This window comes from Mya arenaria, chromosome 9 (assembly GCF_026914265.1).
Source record: "Mya arenaria isolate MELC-2E11 chromosome 9, ASM2691426v1".
NCBI classification, from domain to species: domain Eukaryota; kingdom Metazoa; phylum Mollusca; class Bivalvia; order Myida; family Myidae; genus Mya; species Mya arenaria.
In genome coordinates, this window is record NC_069130.1 from 67012360 (window position 1) to 67036900 (window position 24541).

General features: G+C 32.4%; 1 protein-coding gene across 1 annotated transcript; it reads right to left on the reverse strand.

Moving 5' to 3' along the window:
- Positions 1-12891: 12891 nt before the first annotated feature.
- Positions 12892-18006, reverse strand: LOC128203181 (uncharacterized). The gene is made up of 3 exons (XM_052904477.1): positions 16990-18006; positions 14108-14212; positions 12892-13955 (listed from the first exon to the last, which is right to left on the reverse strand). The coding sequence occupies exons 1-3, from the start codon at positions 17092-17094 to the stop codon at positions 13479-13481; spliced, it is 687 nt and encodes a 228-aa protein (XP_052760437.1). The 5' UTR covers positions 17095-18006; the 3' UTR covers positions 12892-13478.
- Positions 18007-24541: the final 6535 nt, after the last annotated feature.

Genomic DNA, 24541 nt, shown 5'->3' on the forward strand with positions numbered 1-24541 from the left:
AATTCTCTTGCACGGTCCGCTTACAACCGCAAGAAGACACTTTTCAAACAGCTCTGCTTTGGGTACAGTCGCATTATAAGAGAATATTATATTACCGAGTTACGACTGTAACGAAAACCCAGTATCAACATATTCCGGTACCATAAACTGTGATACCGGCTTTTCCCAACATCGTACCGGGTTTTTGCACCACCACCGGACGTATCTTAACGTAAATTCCTGCGATTTGATTTGATGCCGGTTATGAGTATATGTAATTGTTGGGTTACATGCTGTTCCTACACTTTATCATGGATACTAAATAAGATTATTTTAAAAAAGCAACACATCCTCCGAAACTTTTTTCTGAGCTATGATGAATCGGGTCTTAAGGTTTGTTAACTAAGCTGTAAAAAACCCGTAGCCTTCGAGTTTTGGGGCGAGTTATATAATACCCATTAAATTTGCCTAAAAGTTTGTTATAACGGTATAAGACATACGATTGTTTGTGTCTTGATGTTTCCTTTTTTAAATCAGCTGTAAAAAACCCGTAGCCTTCGAGTTTTGGGGCGAGTTATATAATACCCATTAAATTTGCCTAAAAGTTTGTTATAACGGTATAAGACATACGATTGTTTGTGTCTTGATGTTTCCTTTTTTAAATCAGTTTATATAATTGTTTGTTTTTAAATGTTTTTTATCAAACAATTTCAATAGTTTTATTTTACAATAAAATATTGCTGGTCCATTGTGTTCACGTAAACCTCCATTGTATAACATTGAAACCTATCCCCAACTGACGTCGTGTTTGAACGCGACGTCAATAACAGTATACGTAATTTTTCCGGACTAAGGTTAAATAAAACTAAAACGGAAGGTATGTGGATAGGAAAAGCCAAGGACTTTTCTATTAAACCTGGCAATATCAACTGGTCAAATAAACCAATAAAAGCACTTGGGATCTATTTTGGTCTCAACCCGAGAGAGTGCGCATCATTAAATTGGGGTTCTAAAGTAGAAAAATGCAAAGAGATAGTACAAGGTTGGTCAAAAAGAAAATTAACGTTTTATGGAAAAATACAAATTATAAAAACCCTACTTATTCCAAAATTCACATATGCCTTTCATGCATTGGTCGTTCCGAATCATGTAAAGTTATACCTAAATATATGATGCAAAAGTTTGGCAAGGATTTTCTAGTTTTTTCTATGAATTTAGATAGTCCTAAAAGCATTGAAATCAGTCAATTATCCCCCTTTTATAGAGATTTAATTACTCTTTGGATAAGGCTAAAAAATGTTGAACCTGAATCCCCAGAGAGTTTTTATGACATCAGGAAGCAAGTTCTTTGGGGTAACAAATTTATTAAATTTCACAACAAATCACTCAGTTTTTTTAACTGGATTAATTCTGATATATGTTATGTAAATGATATATTAAATGAAGACGGTGTAATTTTTGGGGGGAAAATACTTCAAAAATTACGCTATAGGCAATATTGGATATCAAAAATAAATATTTTAAAACATGTTTTCCCCAAAAATTGGTTACGAACATCTAGCGAAATATCAAAAAAATCAAGAGTGTCAATAAATAAAAATATTACTATTAATAATAAATCACTTATACAGCTCACAAACAAGGATATATATTCGTATTTGATTAAGGATAAGGTTATCAAACCTCATGTTCATCGCTTTTGGAAACATTATTTTGCTAAACAAATAGCGTTGGATTCATTTTATAAAACTAGTTATGCCATACCAGACAACAGAATAATACAATTCAAATATAAAGTTTTAAACAACATTTTTTCCGTGCAACGTTATAAAGCATGAGTGGGGTATGAGTAACTCACCAAACTGCAATATTTGCAACACGTGTGAGACATATGAACATGTTTTCATAGATTGTTTAGCAGTCAACTGTTTGGCAGATCTTTTCAAATGCCTTTTCAAAATACGGGATAAACAAGAATATAAGAAAGATTGAATATATTGTACTTGGATAAATATTACTAATCCTGAATATTTTATTTAAACCTAATATTCGCCACTCTATGTTATAGTATATATAAAGCATATTTCATCAGCAATAGTAGACGAGAACATGTCGATATTATGCATATCTTTAAAAATGAATTTGTCCTTCTATTATCAGACTATAAAAAGCATAGAGTCACAAACAGATGTTTGAATAGTTTTGCCGAATATTTCGGCATCATTTAAAGATATAGTGCTTTTCATGTAATATAACATTGTTGTTGTGTGTTGAATAAAATTTGAAAAGAAAAAAAAAAAACAACAGAAACCACCATCGTAACTTACGAGTGTCTCTTTCTGTGCATTTTTAATAACATTATTATGATGACGTGAACAAATTCTAAAAGAAATGGCGGGTTAAACAACTTGAATCAACAAAGAAATTACGCGAGAGAAAACTAGACAGAAACAAATTGACGACTTAAGGACACAGACGACCTTTGGTCTTCGTACCGTTATCAATTATAAATATAACATATAATATACAAAACATGCATTTGAACTATAATGCGAAAAGAGGAACGTTGAGAAGCATCGAACACTTTTCTTAGCATGATAACTTTATGTGCAGGAGAAATCGGAACCTACATACGTTACATTATTAATCAAAACTAGGCGCTATGTGAAATGTATTATTAGAAGTATGCACTCTTAGAGATTTATTTCAATTTCTTACCATATTATGATTTGAGAGACAATAACACATAATAATATTTGATTTACGAAAAACAAACAGACGAAACGCTACCAGGCATCATTTTTCAATTCCTCTGCATCTTCCGACTGTTTTGGAAATTTTAAACGCACCACAAAAAAGTAAATATATTGCATACAAAATATAGAAAACATCTCGACGGATACGTGTTTACACACCGAACTCGACGTGATGCAGATCACCAGAAAAAATCCAGTCATAATATCCCTTATATACTTTTTTGATATCATTCTATCAAAATTTCCTATACTATGCCCGGATGAAATTAAATGTAAAACAGATAATAAACTTGAAATTTTGAAAGTTTTGCTTTGGGTCTTTTAACTCAACTTTCTGGTGATTTCCAATACTTGCATTTATAATGCTCAGTATTATGTCTGGTTTGGTTTTATGTGTGTAATATTTACATTCTTAGTTTTTGGACTTATAAAGCAAAATATCTTTATGATAAACAACAAAAACTGACTTTTATTTAGTAAAATCAAGATTAAGTCGGACAGTTGGTTTAATAAAATATGTTACTAACTCCTATTACGCTTAAGAAATATCCAGAAACTTGGACCGGAAGCCCAACTTTAAGGGCAATGTCAGGGATCGTATCATAAGGATAAAAAAAATGACATTTTCAAGCAAACAAGAAAGAAACAAAAGGTGTTCGGGATATTGAGCCACACTCTTTTACACATATGGCTCTTAGATAATATCTCGTAGCTTGCAATAGGATACACGACATGATGAAAGAATCGGTTGGCTCAATGTCAGTACTCAGTATGTTCGTCATTTATGGACAGTACCGTCGGAATTATTATTATTATTATTATTATTTTTATTTTTTATTATTTTTTTTTTATTTTTATTATTATTATTTATTGCTGCTGGTACATAATCGTTTGTTCGAACGACGACACCATTCTTACTATGGCCATAATGTGACATATCCATACCATTGCAAAGATCAATACCTAAAAAGCGGAAGTCAAACTAACTTAAAACTGTGTTTGGATTAATTTTGTTTTGTGTAGTATAAAGTTCTGTATATCAATACACTAACACACTAGCAATTGTATTTGTGTCCATGTTAACAAATGTTGAAAGTAACACTTTGTTGGCGGAATGTTGTTATTTACAACAATTATTTTACATCCATTTGAAGCCCGCATTCCGCCTGAAGCCAAGTTCTCTTTGTGGTGGAAACAACCTGTCACTGTTCTTCCTGTTGACTTGATCCTACTTGTTGTAGTCGACAGGGAAGATTTTGCTATGCCAGCTTTTGGTGCTTTGTTGCTTTCGTGATGTCTGTAATTGTACAATTTGGTAGTCCCTTCTCCCTGAGAAGAAGTTCGTTTCTATATATGTAGTTTTCCCTAAATCTAAAATAGAAACATAACCAATAGTACGTCCAGGCTGGTCCAGGAAACTGTCAATACTACACATGACCGGCTAACCTACGCTCAGAATCAAATAAACACCATATGCTACAAGTAATCCTTAAACAAAATACTACGAAGACATTTGATGTGTGGTGCCAGGTCTATCTTGTTTTCCTCGTTTTTGTGGCCGTATACTATTTTGTGTGAAGATTGTTTCGAACGACATCATTGTTTATTTCTAAAACTTAACTTTTCATAAGTTGCTCTCATACTAAAATGAAACAGGTAGATCTGAAACAGTTATCTCAAATCGTGTTAGAAATACTGCAGAGTGCATTTGTATCCATGAAATATACAGAGAAATATAGAGAGCAGTAAAGATTTGATTTAACAATGATAACGGTTACAACGTTATAAACTAAAAGATCTAAAAAATCGGTATAATGATTAATTCAGATTTAAAAAATCTGAGTAAATTTATTTACAAGGCTTTCGAACTTAGAAATATTGCATTATATCCAACCTAAGTATGTGTGTGTTTATATGTGTATATGTATGTGTTTATGTTTATGTATATGCATTTAAAAAATATAATCACCTATATACCATTTTTGTTTTGTTGAAAGTTTGATTATTTGTAAGTTTTGGTATGTTATATGTTGTCTGTAGTGCAAGAAAGTGCATATTTATGTATACATATTTACACATGTTTTGTACTTGTCGCCATTTTTGTTTATATTCGGCCATATGGGTCTATGATCTTCTGGTAAATAAATGATCTGTTCTGTTCTATCTTTCAAAAGTTTGCATTAGGTACTCTAAATTGTATTCCTACGTCTGCATATAGAGTTTTAATCCATTATCAAGTACTTGGGGTTTACCTATTAGTTTATTATTGTTTGTTTATTATTAAGTTTTTTTAATTAATCAGACCCATTGTTCAGACTATTTGCCCGGGATATGCAAGATACGTATACAAATTAATTTAGCATGGTTACCATGAGCTTGTTTTGGGTTTTGATTGGCTGGCAGCTGCGAGGGCTCCAGGCGAATGTAAATTTGGTCAGTAAGTGAGGTGCGAGTGAAAAGAAATGAATGAATGTTTGGGTTTTGTTAAATAAATCGGAATACGTACCAATGTTTAGTAAATTTATTTTGTTATATTTTTGGTTTTTATAAATGAAGTTAATCTACAATATAAAGGGAATTGTTGATGGCTAGACAACTTCAGAGCATTTATTGTAACTTTAAGTATTTTTGAATGTCATGAAAATACTCTGTGAACATCTATTTGCTATGTTAATTGCATTTTTTTTTATTGTTATTGAGTATATGATGCATGTGTCTTGATTATGGTGTTTGGGTTATTTCAGATAACCTTTCATAAGTTCCTACAATCCTTAACGTTTATTTACGTTCCTACACGTACAATAGCGTTAGGATGTGTTCCATTACGTTCTGTTATGCTGACTGATTGACTGTTTGATTGTATGGAATAAATGTGAACGAGTATATTACAACGAGTTTCGGTTTATTATGTGAAAAAGAAGATCCCGCGGTTTAGTGAATTTAAAACCGCGATAGTTATTAAACATTGAAGTTTGCATTGAAGTTTGCAATGTGCGAAGTGATGGCAACTGGTTCAATATCCGGCACCAGTCTATAATTATGTTGTTCTTTTCCACAAATTCCATTTGTGAAGGACTCTTCTAATTAATCTCTGCCCTGCCCACTTAACGAGCTGATAAGCCTCTCATAGGTATCGACCAGAACCTCGTATTGTTCTCGTATTTCTTTCTGTATGCCAATTAGCGAAGAGTCTATCATAATAATCATATATTCCACTATGTTTATACTACTTTTTCCATTATATTATTTACTTACGTTATTAAGTAAAAGCAAACTATTTTACGATAGGGGTTTGTAAATATTTTGTAATAATTGTGCATGTCAAGATTTCTTTGTAAAAAACGTACCTTCTTTGTTCCTTCGTTTAGGTTATTAACTAAATAATTCTTTTTAAGGAGTTTGATAACAAAACGTGAACTCTTAATATATTTGATGCAACTGTTGCTTTGCGATTCTTCAGATATTTCTTTCAATAATCCCATTATATTATATTGGGCTGATTATGTAGAATTAAAATGTTTTTCACAAACATCATTGTCCAATATTATTTCTTTTTGCTTCTCATAGTTCATTTCTATAACAGGTATGATTTCATTGCCTGAGATGTGTAATATGTCTTTTAGTAATAGTTAATTGTCTCTTGTAATCTAATCCATTTTATCAATTAGGTGCTGATATGTTGAATGCTCCAAATTCCGTGCGTACAAATAAATGTTATCATAATAAATATATTGCTATAGTAACATGTGATGGCGCTTGTTTGTTTTACCAGAGCCGTTATTGCCAGATATTAATAATCTTAAACAATACACCAAAGTAGTCATCAATTTGTTTAAAAGTATCATGTTTTTGTTTAAAGTCATAATTTAGAATTTCCATTATAATATTTATTAATAAAAACAAAAACAAATGTGTAGTATACTAGTAAGTTAAAGTATGTAAATTAGCATTGGTTTAGTATGAGCGAAGTATGCAATGTCATGTGATGGTTGATTTTAAGTTTACTGGAATTGAGCATCGCAAAATAGTAAGTACACAAAACATTAAATGGTGTAGTAGCAAGTAAAATATTTACATCAATGGTATTTGATCGATTTTTTAATCTACTTTTTCGGTGCTCAACACTAGTAGGTCATAATGGATCTACTGTGTTGTGAGTCTCACATTGCATACTACTGTCCTTGACCACGAAAGTACCATATTGAATTTGAATAGATAAGCTGGTATGCGGCAGCGTCAAAACATGATGCAGCTTTAAACGACAGCACGCCACCGAGTCTCGTCGAAACATGAAAACGTATCTCTTCTCTAAAAAGGTAATTTAACACGTACTTCATTTATATAAATAAAAAAATCAGCTTATTATGCATATGAGATTCTTGCATGTTTATTGATGTATTTACGTAATCTAATATATTGTACAATATTTATGAACTAATTTAAATCTTTGAACCGACATAAAATGATTGCGAAGGCGTGTCAATGTATGTCAACATGTAACAAGACGTGATGTGTTCTTCAGTTTGCCATCACATGTAAAAAAACTGCAGAAATGACGCTTTCTAATTGTTATGTTCTCTTATGCTGTTTCTGCACGTTCATGCCTCATTTCACAGGAGCTGCATTTTAACCTGTTAGACCCGAAAAATAGTTACGGGCAACAGATCGACAGCCGAGAGAAGGTCCTGTAACAACATCAACATTAGGTTACTTGACAGTATATCAAAACAGATGCATTCGAACATTTGCTTGTATAGTCAATACAATCTTAGAGAGCCTTTGTTGCTTTACTATGCTTTACTATGCGCAATGTGTTAAATTATTGTCCATACGGCCAATAAGTTGGAACTATTTGAATTATTTTAGGGCCAACTCACTTTATTTGTCAGCATGAAGTCAATTGCATTGCTATTATACGTCTTTTGTGTTACTTAACACATCCTCATTAAAATGTATGCTTATAATAATGTTGAAATACAATGAGAAGTGCAATAATTTATAACGACTATATGAAAAAATTAAAATGTTCTCATGTTATTAATGGAGCAAAAACAATTAAGGACAAGTGCATGTACATTGGTAGACGCCTTAACTGAAGTTTGGAGAAAAATTGTTTTGCTCTTCCTAACATAACATTTAGTCAAATGCAGAAATATATCTTAAGTGGAGGTACGGTTTTATTTTTCGTGCTGTCGTTTAGAACTGCATAACATTTTGACCCTGTCTCACATCAGTGGGATAGAAATGTCAATTAAGGCAACCTGAATATTGAATATTGTACGTGATTACATTTTGCATTATTTTATATTTAATAATCAATGAAATCTACTTCCATTATACAATTTACGTACTGTATAACAATTACATGTTTTTATGCTGATACATATATATAAATATAGATATATATATATATATATAGTTGAATATGTTATGTATACATTTCGACTGTACATATGTTATAATACCCGTTGCTGGAGATTCTAAATTTTGGGTCGACAAAATTTGTTCCCCAAAACGTTGAAATTGCAGTCTTATTTTCAACTTGTCGCATGCCCTTTCAGTCGGCAAGTCGATGTTGGAAACGGTACTCCGTAGATATCCAATGTCAGTTCATGTTTTCATCGGCAAATAATAACTTTTGATTACTAGTGACTCTATATATTTGTGGAATCCTTTGAAAGAGTATTGCTTGCTGTAAATTAATCGAAAGAAAAAATACATCAAATATCAAGTTACATTCATTGTGTTAGTCTGATATTTATATTGATATCGGATATACAAAAGCAAAGTAATATTTTTTTTAAAGCCATACAAGCATGTATTAGCTTTTGTTTTGTTTCTAGTGTTTCGCATTTTTACTGTACACATTTAGCCTTTTCAAATGATAGTAAAACATATGGCATGCATCCAAACATCACACGAGGTAACTTGATTTTGACGTAGAAAAATAACCAATGCTGTGACATTTTTGTATTTGACTGTGAACTTCATCCAGAATGTTCGTATTGAAATAAGGATCATTGATGTGTTGTCATCTATTTTATGGTGTTACACACCGTGAGCCGATTGTTTAAAATTTAAATTTTTATCTATAATGTGATAGTTATCGTCCTTTTATTTATTGTTTATTTTCCATAGATCTCGCTCTAACATAATTACCTTTTTATTTGTATGCGAATTTCGTGTGATGCAATAAAGACCGTTCTTTTTGTTATTTATCCATTTTTGACGACCAAAATAATTTACTTACGTATTAAATTTTGTTTAATGCCACTTATACAATTTTGCTAAATTTTCGACATTTATAGTTGTTTCCACCTTGTTTGCGCTGCAATTAATGTTGTTTATTTTTTCTAGGTTTGTTTTCTAGTTTTGTTTATATAGTATATATGCACTGTGCTGTTTGTGGAGTTTTGTGCTGTTGTTCCATGTTTCTTGTTTGTGATTTGTTTTTGTATTCTATGTGTTTCGCGTTTACCCTGTGCCATTTAACGGGGTTTATTTTTAAACTTTTGGCTATTGTTTATTTTTTCTAGGTTATTTTTTAGTTTTTTAATATAGTATATATGCACTGTGCTGTTTGTTGAGTTTTGTGCTGTTGTTCCATGTTTCTTGTTTGTGACTGTTTGTTTTTGAATTTAATGTGTTTGGCATTACTCTGTGCCATTAAACGGGGTTTATGTTTAAACTTTTGGCTACTGAGCTTGTTTATGTAGTTTTTCACATAAATATTTCCTTTGTTGCATCTTTTATTTTACAACGAGTATGTGGTGTACAGATAATAACATGGAAGATGTTTATCTTTTACCTCGCTATGTGAACTGTAAATGATAAAGAAAAAAAACAATTCAATAAGTTCTCATGACTTTCGAATTATTTTGGATATTTTGGCAGAAAATATAAGACCAAGTTCGAAATTACGCTCCACTAATTACGCCCGTAATCAGTTTACGCCTGGAACTTCCAATATTTGTACGCCCAGAAACTCGAAGAAACATGTATAGATATTTGGCGCAATAATAATTCCGTCCATACTCCAGGCTGAAATTTACTGATTCCTTGCCAATTCCGCCTCGATTCCACCCGGAATCCGTCCTTTTATTTCATACGGGAAACCTTAACATGGATAAGTTATGCTTAGAAAATAATTCTAATAGGGTTCTAAGCATCTTAACCCATATATCGATCTTAATCTGCCATTATCAATCAACTTATTTTGATATTTTATTTCAAAGATTTTACACGAACATATAGGCATTTATTGATCAGTAAAGTTTCATAGTTAATTCTTCTCACAAGGTCACTGTTTATAATATCAGGGATGAAGCGTTCCCTAGTAAAGAAATATTTATTAATGTTATAAATAAGATCTTTTTAGTGGAATTCTTTCTTAAATGTCAAAGATTAAAACCAATCTGTTGTATATTTTTCATAGAGTAAGGGTTAGGGTGAGTTAAATGTACGGTGTATGACGCATTCTGAAAGGGTGAATTTCTTAAAATTCGATGGTTTTAGTTTTTATTGTAAATGAATGTCGTTGCCCAGATGACATATAAATGTACATTTAGATATTTCTTATTTGATGTGTATTGGTTAGGGTTAGAATAATGGTATCAACGGAGGTCAAACATGTGTTAAAATATGTTTTACATTGCAATCCTGCGATTTATTTTCGAATATAGAATATATATAAAAATGCATGAAGGGTTATCCTGAAGCACCAGGTATTTGTACAAATACGAGCATTACGTGTTGTTCTCGAGGTAGCCATACAGTTAATAATGTTAAAAATATAATTTGCAAGAATTGCATGACGCTTAAAGGACTTGATGCAAAAACGGCTTGTTTATACAAATTTGGTATTTAAGTCATAAATGCGTTTCAGAGAGAATTAAGAAGAAAAGTTTAAGCCTATACAAATTCTCGTTTCTGCCAATCGTACAAGCTCCTTTTGATATATTGAGGTTTAAGTTAAGAAAATAAGAATGTCATATATATAGTGTTTTATTGAACGCACAATAAAATACGCTTAAGAGGGTTTGATATAATTGACCGTGATAAAGGCTTAAAAAGTAAAGATAAAGAAGAAAGGAGAGAAGAGTGACAGGACTTTGCCAAGATTGTTACACAGGAGGAATGTTCCTATTTATTTTGACAAACTCAGAATCTGTTGGACTTTGGGATGTTGGTTTTGACATGTTTGCAGATAGTTTAGTTCGACTGATCCATGGCGTCCTTCGAACAAAACCGATGCTATTTGAGAGACACGTAGATTGAGTCTTATTTCGTTTTAAACTGGCCATAGAGAGGAGAAGAAATAGTGTCTTTAATTTCCGATAACTGGCAAAACAATGCAATGCGTCTGTAGCCTTGCGTGATGGACACTCAATTTCCGATATCATTCTTAGTAAAAAATCTGTTTTATTAGCATTATTAGCTGGCAGAGTGGGCATATACTTTGAGGACATCCATAAGGATACTGGAGAAAGAGGAAACGAGTAAGATAGGAGATACCACTTGTATTAAATGTTTAGGAGACTACAGGATATGCGAAGGTTGTATTAAGTGATGCCAACATGTTAGGAAATCAACAAGAACAGGTAAGGCTGCGTCATTAAAAGAAGATGAGCTTGTAAATACGTCGTCTATCCGTTAGAAAGAGTAAAGTTTTCGGGTACAGGTTGTTAATGAATACAAGACGAATTGCACCATAAATAAATCTGGCAGCTTGATGTTTATTTTTGCAAGGTCTTCAACAACTGCTTGCTAACGAGTGTACTCATGTACATGTCTAATGAAAGTTGTATAAAATATTTCTAGAGATCTTCGTTCAAGGATTCACTTGAAAGACCGCATTATGTGTATACCTTTCATGTCATTTGCTTGACGGACTCAATATGTTCGTGCCAGAAACAGAAACTTGGAAGCGTGACTCCTAAATGTATGTGTGATGTATTTTTGTATGTCTGTGTTTTCCATGTAAACAGGTGGATGCGAGTGTTTGTGTCTTTCTAGAGCAAAGGAGAGCCATTATTTTTGCTAGATAGAAGAAACAATCAATCTTTTTGCTTAGGTATGAATCTTTCTAAAACCTCGTTTCTTTGCAATAAGGTATGAAGCAGTATATAATATACTATATAGATATATACTGTAATGCCGTTAATTTATACTTGAAAGCGGAGATGTCCGCGAACGCAACCTTGATGGACGCCGGTTTTTCCAGAAACAGTATTAGCGTGTGTACAACAAAAATAACACGTTGTTTCTTTGTTGCTGAGATATCAGTAAACCATAAGGGTAATGCTCTTGAAATGCCGCTTTGACGAAGCTTGAAGAGAAGTTCTTTGTACCAAACGTGATCAAAAGCTTTAGAAATATCACCAAACTGCCTTGATTTCTTTGCCTCAAGCAACGGTGAAACCGAATGAGTGATAAATAGATACAAATCGATTTATATGTTTTGTTATTCTTGACTTTGCCGTGTGCCATTAAACGGGGTTTATGCTTAAGGTTTCGACTTCTAGACTTTTTCATATGAATATTAATAGTAGAAACGTTTGGAATAGGCCCAAAATGAAAATAAGGTTATGAATTAAGTCGCTCGAAATAAATCCAAAATGTTTTTGTGCAGGATTCTTAGTAAAACTTTGATGAAAATTATTTGTGAGGAAATTAGAAGATTATTTGCGGAGTCTTGAGAATCAGAATTCTGAATAGCACAAACAATGGCAAGTTTCCAAAGACGGGACACCTTACCAGACCAGAAAGAATGGCTAATGGTGTCTGCCAGTTTTGTTATTTCAGAACACAGCTGTTTACAAAATAAAGTCCTGTTGCCTTTCCGGTCTTAAGGACTTTAATAGAATTAATGACATATTGTATGATATATCAAATTTAGGCATTGTAGTCGTTTGAGAATTTGTAGCTTCAATGGTATGAGTGTCAGGAACATTTATGGTTCATTGTGATAAAAAAAGAAATCCAGCAAATGTGCCTTGTAAGAGGCTGTTTCAAATATGTTGTCACCATGGATAAGTGGGATAGACCTCTAGAGGAAGACAACGGACTTACGTGTCTTCATAAATTTCAAAAACTCTGAACAAGAATTACTGCATCCGCTCAGTGTTTGGGCCATTTTTATAGTGAACTTGCTTTGAATGTCTACAAGGTTAGTAACACAATTTCGGCGTTTATAATTAGTACGCCGATGGAGGTCAAAGTTGGCTTGTCTGTATGCTCGTCAAATGTTTTGTAAGGCTATTTTATTTCATTATAAAACAGAGTGGTTCATGCATTCTATTTGTAACCTTTTAGTACATATTTGATTTTTTGCGATGTTATTAAAAGGATGTTAAGCTTATTTTGCTAGTAGCGGATACACATTGTAAAAGACTATATATTGTCTTAAACAATTGTGTATAAGAAAAGAAAAAAAGGAAATATTCAATATTTCGATGTAGTTTGTTCGTCCAAAATGTATTAAACAATATATTATTTCATCAAAACAAAAATAAATAGAACAGTGAATGGCTGTATTAATACAATTTGTCGCAACAGGAACCATTGTAGCTAATACTCTAAGATTCTCTTTTTATTCGTGATATTGCTGCTAAGAATATCACCTCTTAGTCTAACTATATTTGCGTTTGTATTCTCAATAGATGATGTTGCTTTTTAACGTCCAGCTTAAACTTCTGGATTCTGGATGCTTGAAATGAGAACTGATATGAATTACATTTAACATTAATGAAAAGACATATACATGTTTTCACTGTAGTGCATTGTATGCTCACTTATATGTTTGCCATAAACCGTATAAAGCAAAATGCTAAGTACTGATTGGTCGAATCGATGGCACTCACCAAACACATTTCCATATTTGTTACATGCTAAATACTTTTCTGGATTCAAATCCGGCACCATGCAGCCAAATTCGAGGGCGCATCGTACCCAAGGCCAAAAAATGCGATGGACAATATACGGATTCATGTAAAATATAAGAAATCCACCCTGTAATTCTGGCAAAGTTCGAAACCGACATGGATACGTGTTAAAGTACTGAAACGTCGATGGTAACGTTCGTCGAGCAACAGAGCCGCCTCCTTGAGTGACGAACACGCCTGCCTTTCTCCCTTGGCCAAGAAGTATGTTTAAATCGGATTGTTTGAATCTGACAGAAGCATCCATCCAAACAACAAATGTGTGCATCCTAGCGATTATCTGAAAAGTTTTTTTTTTTGAATTCATTTAATAATCTCACAAAATGCATGAAATTAATGTTTGCGATTAGTGAAATGCTATTGATGTTTTTTTTAAAGAACAATGTATGCCTTATGTCTTTATGGGGTGATATTGAGACATTTTAAAGTTACCTCAATGGCTAACGGTTTGAATGCATATCCGTGTAAATCCTTAACGTGTACGGGATATCGATTGAAGTCTAACCTTTTTACTGTACAGTTGCACATCTTTCGCACCTGAAAAGAGATAGTTCCAAAATAGACGCTCTCATTGACCAATCTTAGAAAAACAATTGTCGACACAAGATCAATCTAGTAATACGACTAATTCCATAAATATAATATTCGTTACATACTCGTCTATATAGTTGCTGTTGTTTTGTTTTCTTAGATGAATATAAAGGAAATATAGTTAAAATAGTTTAACGTTGATCTAAACAAACAATCAACGTTCGTCATAAAACTGTTATTTTGGAAGGGTGTGTGGTTAGGAAGTGTTTTTGAGCTTCTGGTTCAAATTCGTTAAGATCATTACCTTGTGTCACAAATTATAGTTCATATTGAAGATACAATTATATATTTGTTTGCTTTAAGTGCTCGTGTCAGAGCACTTCATGAGCAATTTAAGATTTTGTTCAAGAACAGTGCAATGAATCTGGTTCTTGAACAACATTTTCTAGAAGATTGTAAGAAATATTTTTTTCTGGAACTTCCAGACATCACTTCGTAAAATAGTCTACAATTTAATGCATTGCTTACAGTAATACCAAAATTATTAATATTTTCTATGGAATGTAATGAGCATATTTTTCATAAGAAAATATAATTAAATTTAATAGAAAAATACAATGAAATCATATATATTGTTGTCACTCATGAACATAAAATAAAAATTAGGGAATATTTGCCATTTCGATGTGTTTTACTGATGGTGTTTGGCTCGAGAATTCGTTCCTAGAATAAACATAGATTTTTTTTATTGTTATCGTTAAAAATATGATGCTTACTATCTTTGTGTTATTTTTTCTAAAAATTTTTAATATTTCTCGAAATATGCAATGGCCAATCTCTCTTTCCGGGCAAAAGCAAGAAAGAAATCGATTTGTGATACAGATTTTTATGTGTTATTGTTTTCATTTCACTGACCGTTCCAAGGCGGTACCTAACAATCCTTGATAAACATACCTAGAGTTTCATAAGGTTTATATGCACTATGTTGTTTGTGGAGTTTTGTGCTGTTGTTCCAAGTTTCTTGTTTGTGATTCTATGTTTTTGTGTTTTATCTCTTTGGCGTTTACCCCGTGCCATTAAACGGGGTTTATGTTTAAACGTTTTGTTAGTAAGTTACATACAAATATGTACATAAACGATGAATGTCGCATTTTTATCATATTCTTTGAAATTTTAAGGATAAGAAATACCACAACAAAAACCTTGGTAATAAATAGTGTAATAAATGATGAAGGTCATATTGCAAGTAAAGCTTGATATACGAGTACTTATTTAACAAACGCCGCTTAGCATTAATTTCAAATAATTTGTTTAATTTGTTATTGTATTAAATTGTAAATTTAACAGCTTAAAAATGCCAAAAATACTGAAATGGTTGCATACCGGAATGTTCTAATCCTTATACGCAGTAGGCGGCACATTATATAAAATGATTTTATTTTTAAACTTTATGAATGTGAAACACATACTAAATTGTTCTCCTTCTTTCTAAGATTGTAAAACGCTATCGAGGTTGGTTAATAGGATATACGAGCAAGGGTACATAAAGCCTAAAGATGTAAAGTAAGTTTAATGTTCAGCTAAGTAATGCATGCTACCAAATATAATAGAAATATCTTTCATATATGAATATTCCAGTATATACAGCCCGACGTAATGATTTTAATTTTTTACTATAATTTCGAGTCTAAAGTATTTCCATTGATAATCATAAGAAAAGGACAGGGCGGACAATAGTTTTCTTTCCATATGTTGCAAACTACTTAAATAATGATATTCAGAGTTCATGGTGAAATCAAGTTTAATAAATTTATATTGGTTCCTCGGGTTCCTATTTAATAAGTATAAGTAATTAACAAAGGTTTGTGTATTTAAATGTTATCATTATACCTTTTCTATGTGAGTAGAAGTAAAGTAAAGCTCGATATAATACACCACAAAACATATTAAAAAGTAAATTTAGATATTCCAACTGCAGTCATAAGAAACAACAAGTAACAACAAGCACACAGACGTAGACAAAAAATGTATATTTTGTTTTGGACATAATGCATTATTCGCAGCATTTATTGATAAACAACATATGTGAATATGTTTAATGTGAATGATAACTGTTTTAATTTGCCTTTTTTTCCTCTTGGCAATTTTAAAAAGGTAAAATATGATTGGGTTTTGGGCATTTGATAATTAATGTCGAAAGAAGAAATTTATTGATACAATATCTGTAGACATTTGTGTGATTGAAGATGACGGTGTATCAATCTGCATTCTTAATACTGAAATTTTGTACTAAAAAACTATGAAATTACATGGACCAGCCAAACAGAAAAAGAAGTAAGACAGACATACAACATACAAATACAAACACAGTTATATCGCTTATACATCGAACTATATGTATAAGCAAATGTGAAGTTGACAATAATGCAAGTCATTTTAATTCGACAGCTGGGATTCGTGTCTAAAGATACACTTTAGACATTCAAGCTTAAACCAGGCTATATTTATAGAATCGGCGGTTTTGCTTTCTTGCAAAAACGACGATAAATTGTGTATCACAAATAATAAAACCTGATTTGTTTACAATTGAATGTAAAACAAGGACTTATTTAAGCAGGATCGAGCGACATTATATCCCACAATTGTTACAGACAGGTTGTCGTTAATTGAATTTCAATTAAAGCGAAGACAAATATTAATATCATGAATGTTAGATGTACCGTACTATACTACTTCAAAAGGTAATTTAAGCCGGGGTTCGCTGTGCGAACATAAACACTTACCTCTTCCACCTCCTTGACAGATAGACCTAAATTAAAGAAATAAAGCATCCAGTTTCTATTCAAGCGTTGTCGTAGATCGTTAAAGTTGTGCAACATTTTAATCATCTCTTGAAAATGATTTGAAGATGCACCGGTTATAAACACGGGTAGGTCATCTGATTTTCCCAAAGTCCATTCCTTCGCTGAAAGTAACAAGTTAGAAAGTTATTTTCATATGTTTTTATTGTCTCTGCCCTAGCTAAAATGTTCTTTGTGCTTCTAGGCATTTACAGTGTGAAATATTGTATTGCTATCTGCAATCAACATTTGAAATTCAATTTGTTTGGATACAAACCACCATTTTATATTGACAGTTATTTACATGAGCTTGAACGGGTTTGTACGTGTATGCAAGGGACTACTTCTTTTTTGCCGGAGAGATAGGTATTAAAAAATGGGCACCACTGAACCATGAAAATGATAACCAGAAAAGCTTGTCATACATTGTTCATTTAAAGCGCGTGCATGCCGGCAAGCAAATTGTACATGTTTTGGGCGGGGTTTGACCTCCGTTAACCAATGAAATTCAATACTGAAACCTCCGAGGTACATGTACGTTTTAGATCGAAACTTCCCTATATGGATATGCGTTAAAATAGTACTGCATTTAATAGGAAAGCGTGTTTCACTTCTATGCAATACAGTGTGTAGCAAAACGTTTTTTTGTCATTGAAGCAGTTATACATCCGACGAATTCACTAAGTATTGCTGAAACTAAATGCTTATGAAATCGAACTTGAATATATTAATCCGCATTTCACGCTACAATGAACATGATGAAGATTTCAAGCGAGCATTGGACGCCATTTTGTTTATATGGAACTGGAGCCATAACAAATCCTTCTCACAGTTTGGAAGCAGAGTAAATAAGTCTGATTAAATTATGTATAGGTGAGTTTATCTGAGATACATGTTATTAATTTTTATTGAATTACACACTTTGAAAACTTTTATCTATCTTCGCGTTCTAATCGAGGTACGGGTTTTTCCCGGAATTACGGAACATTTTGTACCAGTAACCAGTACACTATCGTTTCAGGATCATTCGCCGTTAATTTGGCCGAAATTTTAGGCAAGTACTAAAATTACCTGATTGTACAAAATGTTCGATCCAGTCCGAAATGTGAATTGTCATGCATTGCAAGAATGTCATCTCTTAAAACTTAAGGAAAAGCTGTTTGAAGGATTGGTATGTACAGAATTCTTTGAACGCCTTGGCTCATAAAAATGCCTGAGAATACCATAAAACATTTGACGTTTTTTGCTTTCATATACTATTTCCTTTGCTTATTTTGAATCATTATGTAATGTTTTATCGTCCATATAATTACAGATTTCTGTAATTTCTGGACAGTATGTATGCACTGTGCTGTTTGTGGAGTTTTGTGCTCATCTTCCATGTTTATTGTTTGTGATATTTTGTTTTTGTGTTCAATGTCTTTGGCGTTTACCCAGTGCCATTAAACGGGGTTGAAGTTTAAACTTTCAGCTACTGAGCTTGTTTCTGTAGTTTTAACATAAGTTATGATTTTTGTAACAAATCTCACTCAATTGTAAAATGTCAGTTGATATGATATGTTTTGTTTGTATCTATAAGAGCCAAAATGTATATCATGTTTAGTCAGAAATGAAGGCCCACATATTCTTTTAATTCACAAACTTCAGACAGTAAACAAAAATTGTCTTTATTTTCGGTCGGAGAGTGATTTAAAAATGCATAATCAAGTTGCTGTAAATATCAATATTCATGTGAAAAACTACAGAAACCAGCTCCGTAGCCAACATTTTAAACCAACAATGCTAAGAAAATGTAAACTAACTAACGTTCTCGGCAAAATTATCTAAATTATAACATATAATAATTAATTTAATTGTGCAAACACAATCGAATAAAAAACAAAACATCCGTAAAAACTTTTTTAAATATATTTTAAACATATTTTAAAACATATCAGATAATTTTTTTGTGTTTTTTTCTTTCTAAAAGCAAATTTAACACTAGTGCTAAACATACAATTGGTCCCTTTGTAAGCTCAATAAATAATTTACAGTCGATGTTAAAAGATAGAATGTCTTTATTACTATATTTATAAAGAAAATTACAGAAACAAGACAAATAGTCAAATGTTATACATACAACAATGTTTAAAGCAAGTAACACACGTATCAAAGAAAGTCACAAGTTTATTTATATTTAACACGTATGTAATAAGTTTAAATATCAGGCTTAGTATATTAAACACTTTTTTTCAATTTCTAATCAACAAAAGTCATCCTTGTGCGGGAAAAGCTCACAAACAAGCGGAAAATGTCATAAAATTTGTTAGTTGTTGCGTCTTTTTGAAAAACAAATTAAAAACTCAATAAGATATGCCTTGAATCTTAACTGAACACTTATTTATTAGTTATCCAACATGGTAGTTTCTAACAGGGCAAGTTACTCAAATTCGGAAATTACTACTCAGTGTCACATGCCTTTAATTTTATGTTATAGCACATTGCAGTGTTTCAATACATGGTTATACCATCTTAGACTATTGGCTGCTTTACAGTTCTATGAGTTTTGAAGGTGAATGGTTTTCGATTTATTCAACTTGCTGAACATGCTAGACCTACTGGATATACGTTTTTGTTTGACATTTTACCGTATTCCTTTTTACTCATACACCGGATGTGGTCATTTTTTCCAATATATAGTGATAACGATCAACCCATATTATTTTTCCTTTAAGAAACATATTCTTGAAATGATAATTATCGTATTGATTAAGGTACCTCCAATATCCATTATTTTCTGAAAATGCTCAATTTATATGGAGCAGTGGAATAGTATTCTGTTATTTAACTGCAAACATCGACTTCTTTCTACGTTATGTTCCCTTTCAGTTACTTCTTTACGTTTACTTGATAGGGAAGCTGAACATTTCATTTTGAGAACAGATCCAAAGTATGAATGCGCATTTTATGTTAATGGTTATTAAACGGGGTATATGTTTAAATGTTTGGCTACTGAACTTGTTTCTGTAGTTTTCACATAAGTATTTTACGAAACATTACCTTCATCCTACTATTGAGAATGTTGATACACGCAAAAAATATCGTATAAAACTTTCTTTTGGCAACAAGGGTATAGATCTTCTTAAGTTGTATGGTTTATTCAAGAATAAAAATGTATTCCGCAATACTTTAAGAATAAAGAAGTGCCAATAATATGTTATAAATATAAAAAGCCTATTCGGAATTTCATATTCCACTTCAATAAAACAGTAGCAGAAGATGACATTCTGCAAACAGACCTTCTTCTTGATTGTATTGACTTAATGTACCGCTCCGCCGCTATTGTTACAGACGATTTTATTTTATTAAAAACAATATTCTTGGAAAACTGCTAAATAAATGTCCTAAATACCGGATAGCATCTGAAATAAATGTCCATACATGTAAAAAAGATGCGACAGAAACTTTATCCTGATATTGTAAAAGCTGGTATTTAAGAGAAGGGGTTGAACGTAATGCCTTAATGCCGTCGATGAATAAAATATAGTACCTAATAGATATGAAAACAGAGTTTTTTTAACAATTATCTATTGGCCCTCCGACCCCAAAGTCTATTTCGATAACTCCAAAGCTGATCATGGATATCAAATCTTTACATAAAAAAACTGGTATTTGTACCAGCTGACAAAGCAGCTAATAATATTATCATGGTTTGACGTTTATATTGTGTTAATACTTTCAGTAAGGGTCACAATCTTCTGGAACTTACGTTCCTAGCCAACTCGATGAACAAAGTGTTATTAAAAATCATATTGATTCTAATGCTAAATTTCAAGTTGTGTTGAATGATGATCATAAAAACATTCCTACAATACACTGATTACCTAAAATTCAAAACAAATCGTATTAATTACGATTTATGGTGTATTCCATTTATTGTTCAACTAAAGAGGTTTCAATTTTACTTACATCCCGCTTAACTGCTATTACGTTTCATGTGAAAAAATACTGTAGCAAAGTTTATGAGAATTCTGTAAATAATCTCTTTTGGTCTATCAATAATTCTTTAGACTTAGGTAATGATTTTGGAAGAATACGATAGTCTCAGTGCTTTATACTTATGACTTTTCTACGCTTTATACATCTATTACACAATATTTAGTTACAAACAAATTGACTTCTCTTATGGAAAAAAAGTGCTGGAGAGAAAACTACGAATATGGCAGTTAATGATAAAAAGCTCAGATAAATATATCTATTGGACATTCACATATGTCATTGAAATATAAAATTTTGAACTGAATACATATACTCTAAAATTCGGTAAATGTTTATATTAGGCATTCCAATGGGTGCCAACTATGCACCTTTACTTGCAGATCTTTTTTTATACTGCTTTGAAAGTCGGGTATTTGCCAAAAGGGCTCATCAACATATTTTATAGTTTTGAGAAAAAACACTTCAAAGATTACAACATTGCTTAAAAATCCATTTTTAGACTCAGATATGAAATAATTCACATAGTTGTTTTTATAAACATCAACTTTACATTAGAAAATTGACAATTCAATTAACCCTTATTTAGGCCTTTATATGGTATGATTTGTTGATGAGCCCTTTTGGCTGGATCATTGTATTATATTTTCATGAACATTTTTATAGAACCATAAGGGCTCATCAGATATAAAATGATGACAGAAAAAAATATTTAAAGATGTATTGCATTTGATAATTTATATAATTTTATATCGTTCTATGTCCGGTTCATTGTCCAGCATATTTAGCAATGATCGTGTGTCTTGAACAACATTTAATGATTGATTACATTTGATAATACATATATAATTATATTATCATTCCATATTGGATTCATCGTCCAGCATATCTGGCGATGGCAGCGTGTCCTTTGTAGATATATCGGTAGGCAGGGCCACTTAATATCCCCAATACATTTCAGGAATAACGAGTGACTTGCAAAGGTCTAACAAATCTTGCTTTTTGGCATATGAAATTGGTATTTTTTCACTGATTGTTTTTGGCAAGTCTGTTTCAATAGCTGGTCTACCTCTTGCCGGCCGTGCTATTTTGATTTGTCTAAATTGATCGTTGTAGTTGTATTTGATCTGAATATCCTCCGGATACTCCTTCGACACCTTCAGGACCTTCACCTTTAACCAGTTCATTTTATTACCATCAACATCCGTCTTAAAGTTTTTTAAGTTAGTGTTTGTAAGAGTTTTCAAGTCAAAAAACGAGTTGAATCTAAAGGGAATGTATGGTTTCTGTCTACTCGCCATGTGTATTATGGTATCCCACTGATCTGGGACATAGATTGATATGCATTTTTTAGCGTGTTCTATGGCCGAGTGCATAGAATCACACTCCATCTGAGTGTGCCTAGATTCAAGGAACTTTTGTTCAATGGTATGAACATGTTGATGCCTTAAAAATGTATGTAAAAGTCCACCAGCTAAATATTGGTTACGATTTGACCAGAACAACAGTCGGAGTCCAAAATGACGTGTTTAACAACTGGTGGCAGTGAATTGATATGGGTGATTATACATGTTCCTGTTTCTGACGATCCTCGCTCTCCATGTGTCTCATCTCATATGTAACATGTTCCCCGTTTATCAGTTAAAGAAAATACCGTCAGGTTATAACTATTTAATTTCCGTTTGCAGTAAACTTGACTAACAGTTGAGCATGGTGTTGAAAGCACAGCCTCTAGATCAAACGTGGCCGCATATATGGACTTATCTGATTGTGATAAACGTTTATCTTGTTCTTTCTCAATTCTTGATGCTTCCTTCCGTTCGATATGTTCCTTATAGTCAGTTTCATCTTTTTCATTCAATGTGCTAGTTTTCTTCTTCTCATTGTACGCATTACATGTTTGGCAATTATCTTTCTTTGGTCTATGAAATGAAAGGTTGTATTTTGTGCAAAATATTCTGCGATATACTTGTTCGGATGCAGGTAAACATTGTTCTCTTGACACTTTATTCTGTACAAATCATGCATTTTTCGTATGTTAAGATCCTGTGCAGGATAAAAAATTTTTTGTAGATTTCCTGGTATAGTGCGATTCAAGAACCGGGAAGGATTCAATATGCCGTTTGATGCGCAATTCGCTTTCATCTTTTGTTATATTAAAAGGTTCATGCTTTCCGCGCTGGTCAGTTCCAGAAAATGTTCCATGCTGCTTTCTTTACAATGTGTAACGTATAAGTTTGTCTCCAATGCACAATGTTCGCATGAAAAATTGTTTACATACTCTAGTGTAGAGTTAGCTGATGGAAGTGAGTATGATCTTGAATTATGTTTATACGTTTTGCCATGTCTTTTACTAGTTGGTTTTACTTGAATATGTTGACAAATAAAGTCCCTCTTTCTTTCATATGTCATGTCTGTATCATAATAGGAATCAAATATAGCTTGTCTCGCCTCTTCTGGGATTTTTTCTGAACATATATATCTACAGTAAGTACAGTTTGATACTCTCAGACATTTTTCCTGGACATTATTTTTTGTTTTAGCTGAAGTATAACTTTTACCCAATGTTCTTGCTTATTTTTGTGTAGGAGAGACATAGTGTGCTTTTTTCTGGGTGTAATAGGTACATCGTTCAAACCTGTGTTTTTTCTTAGAATTCGTAACTTGATTTGATTTAGGCAAATTGATTATGACTGAGTCATCTGTTGTAAAAGGGGAGTTGTTGGAGCTTATCTTTGCGGATGAATCCGACCTCACACAGCCATTATAGTGCTCAAATCCAGGGACGGCAAGATATGCTAATCTTATATCTTCACCTATTTCTACAGCATTGGACACAGCCATATCTTGAATAATATGTATGACTGGATTGTTTAGTCTGCTAGAATATATTGTGATGTTCCTGTTCAAATAGTTAGCAGTTGCCAATGGTTCTAAGTTAATTGTATCAATTTGAAGGAGAACGGCTTTATAGTAGCAGTTTTCATCTGGTGGCTACTTACTGCAATAAATTACTAGTCATCAAGTTCGACAATCTTCTTTCTCCATGTTTCTTTAAAATAGTATGCACAGTATGATGTGCCTTGCTCTGTGCCAAAGCAGTATCCAGTTGGTTATCAACACATCTGTCATTTTTTGAAGTTTTCAAATTTCTAAATATTTTTTTTTTACTTCTGTTTTGGCTTTCTGTTTGTTTTTATCTTCTTTTTTCATCTTTTATTAGCATTTGTTTTCCTTTTTCCCTTTTCATCGGCCTTATTCGTTTTCAAAACCATATTTTCTTTTTTTATCAACTAAAACGTTGCCATCGCTCGAGTCACTGTTGTCTGATGGTTTGTAATGTTCATCGTTACAGCTATCGTCTAATTCAGATGACGAGGAAACATGGTGTATTTCTTTTCGTTGAATTTTACGCTTAACAGATGCCAGGGGAATGTCTTCTGAATCGCTACTTGATGTTTTGTCTGTAGCCTTGGCTTGATTTCTTACTGAAGAGTTTCCATGTTCGACCATATCTTCC

Excerpts from the sequence above, each read along its gene's own strand:
- LOC128203181 (XM_052904477.1), bottom strand. The coding sequence starts at position 17,094 with ATGATTAAAATGTTGCACAACTTTAACGATCTACGACAACGCTTGAAT. Across the intron at positions 14,213-16,989 it reads CTGTCAAGGAGGTGGAAGAG|GTGCGAAAGATGTGCAACTG; the intron begins GTAAGTGTTTAT and ends ATCTCTTTTCAG. Across the intron at positions 13,956-14,107 it reads TCAAACCGTTAGCCATTGAG|ATAATCGCTAGGATGCACAC; the intron begins GTAACTTTAAAA and ends AAAACTTTTCAG.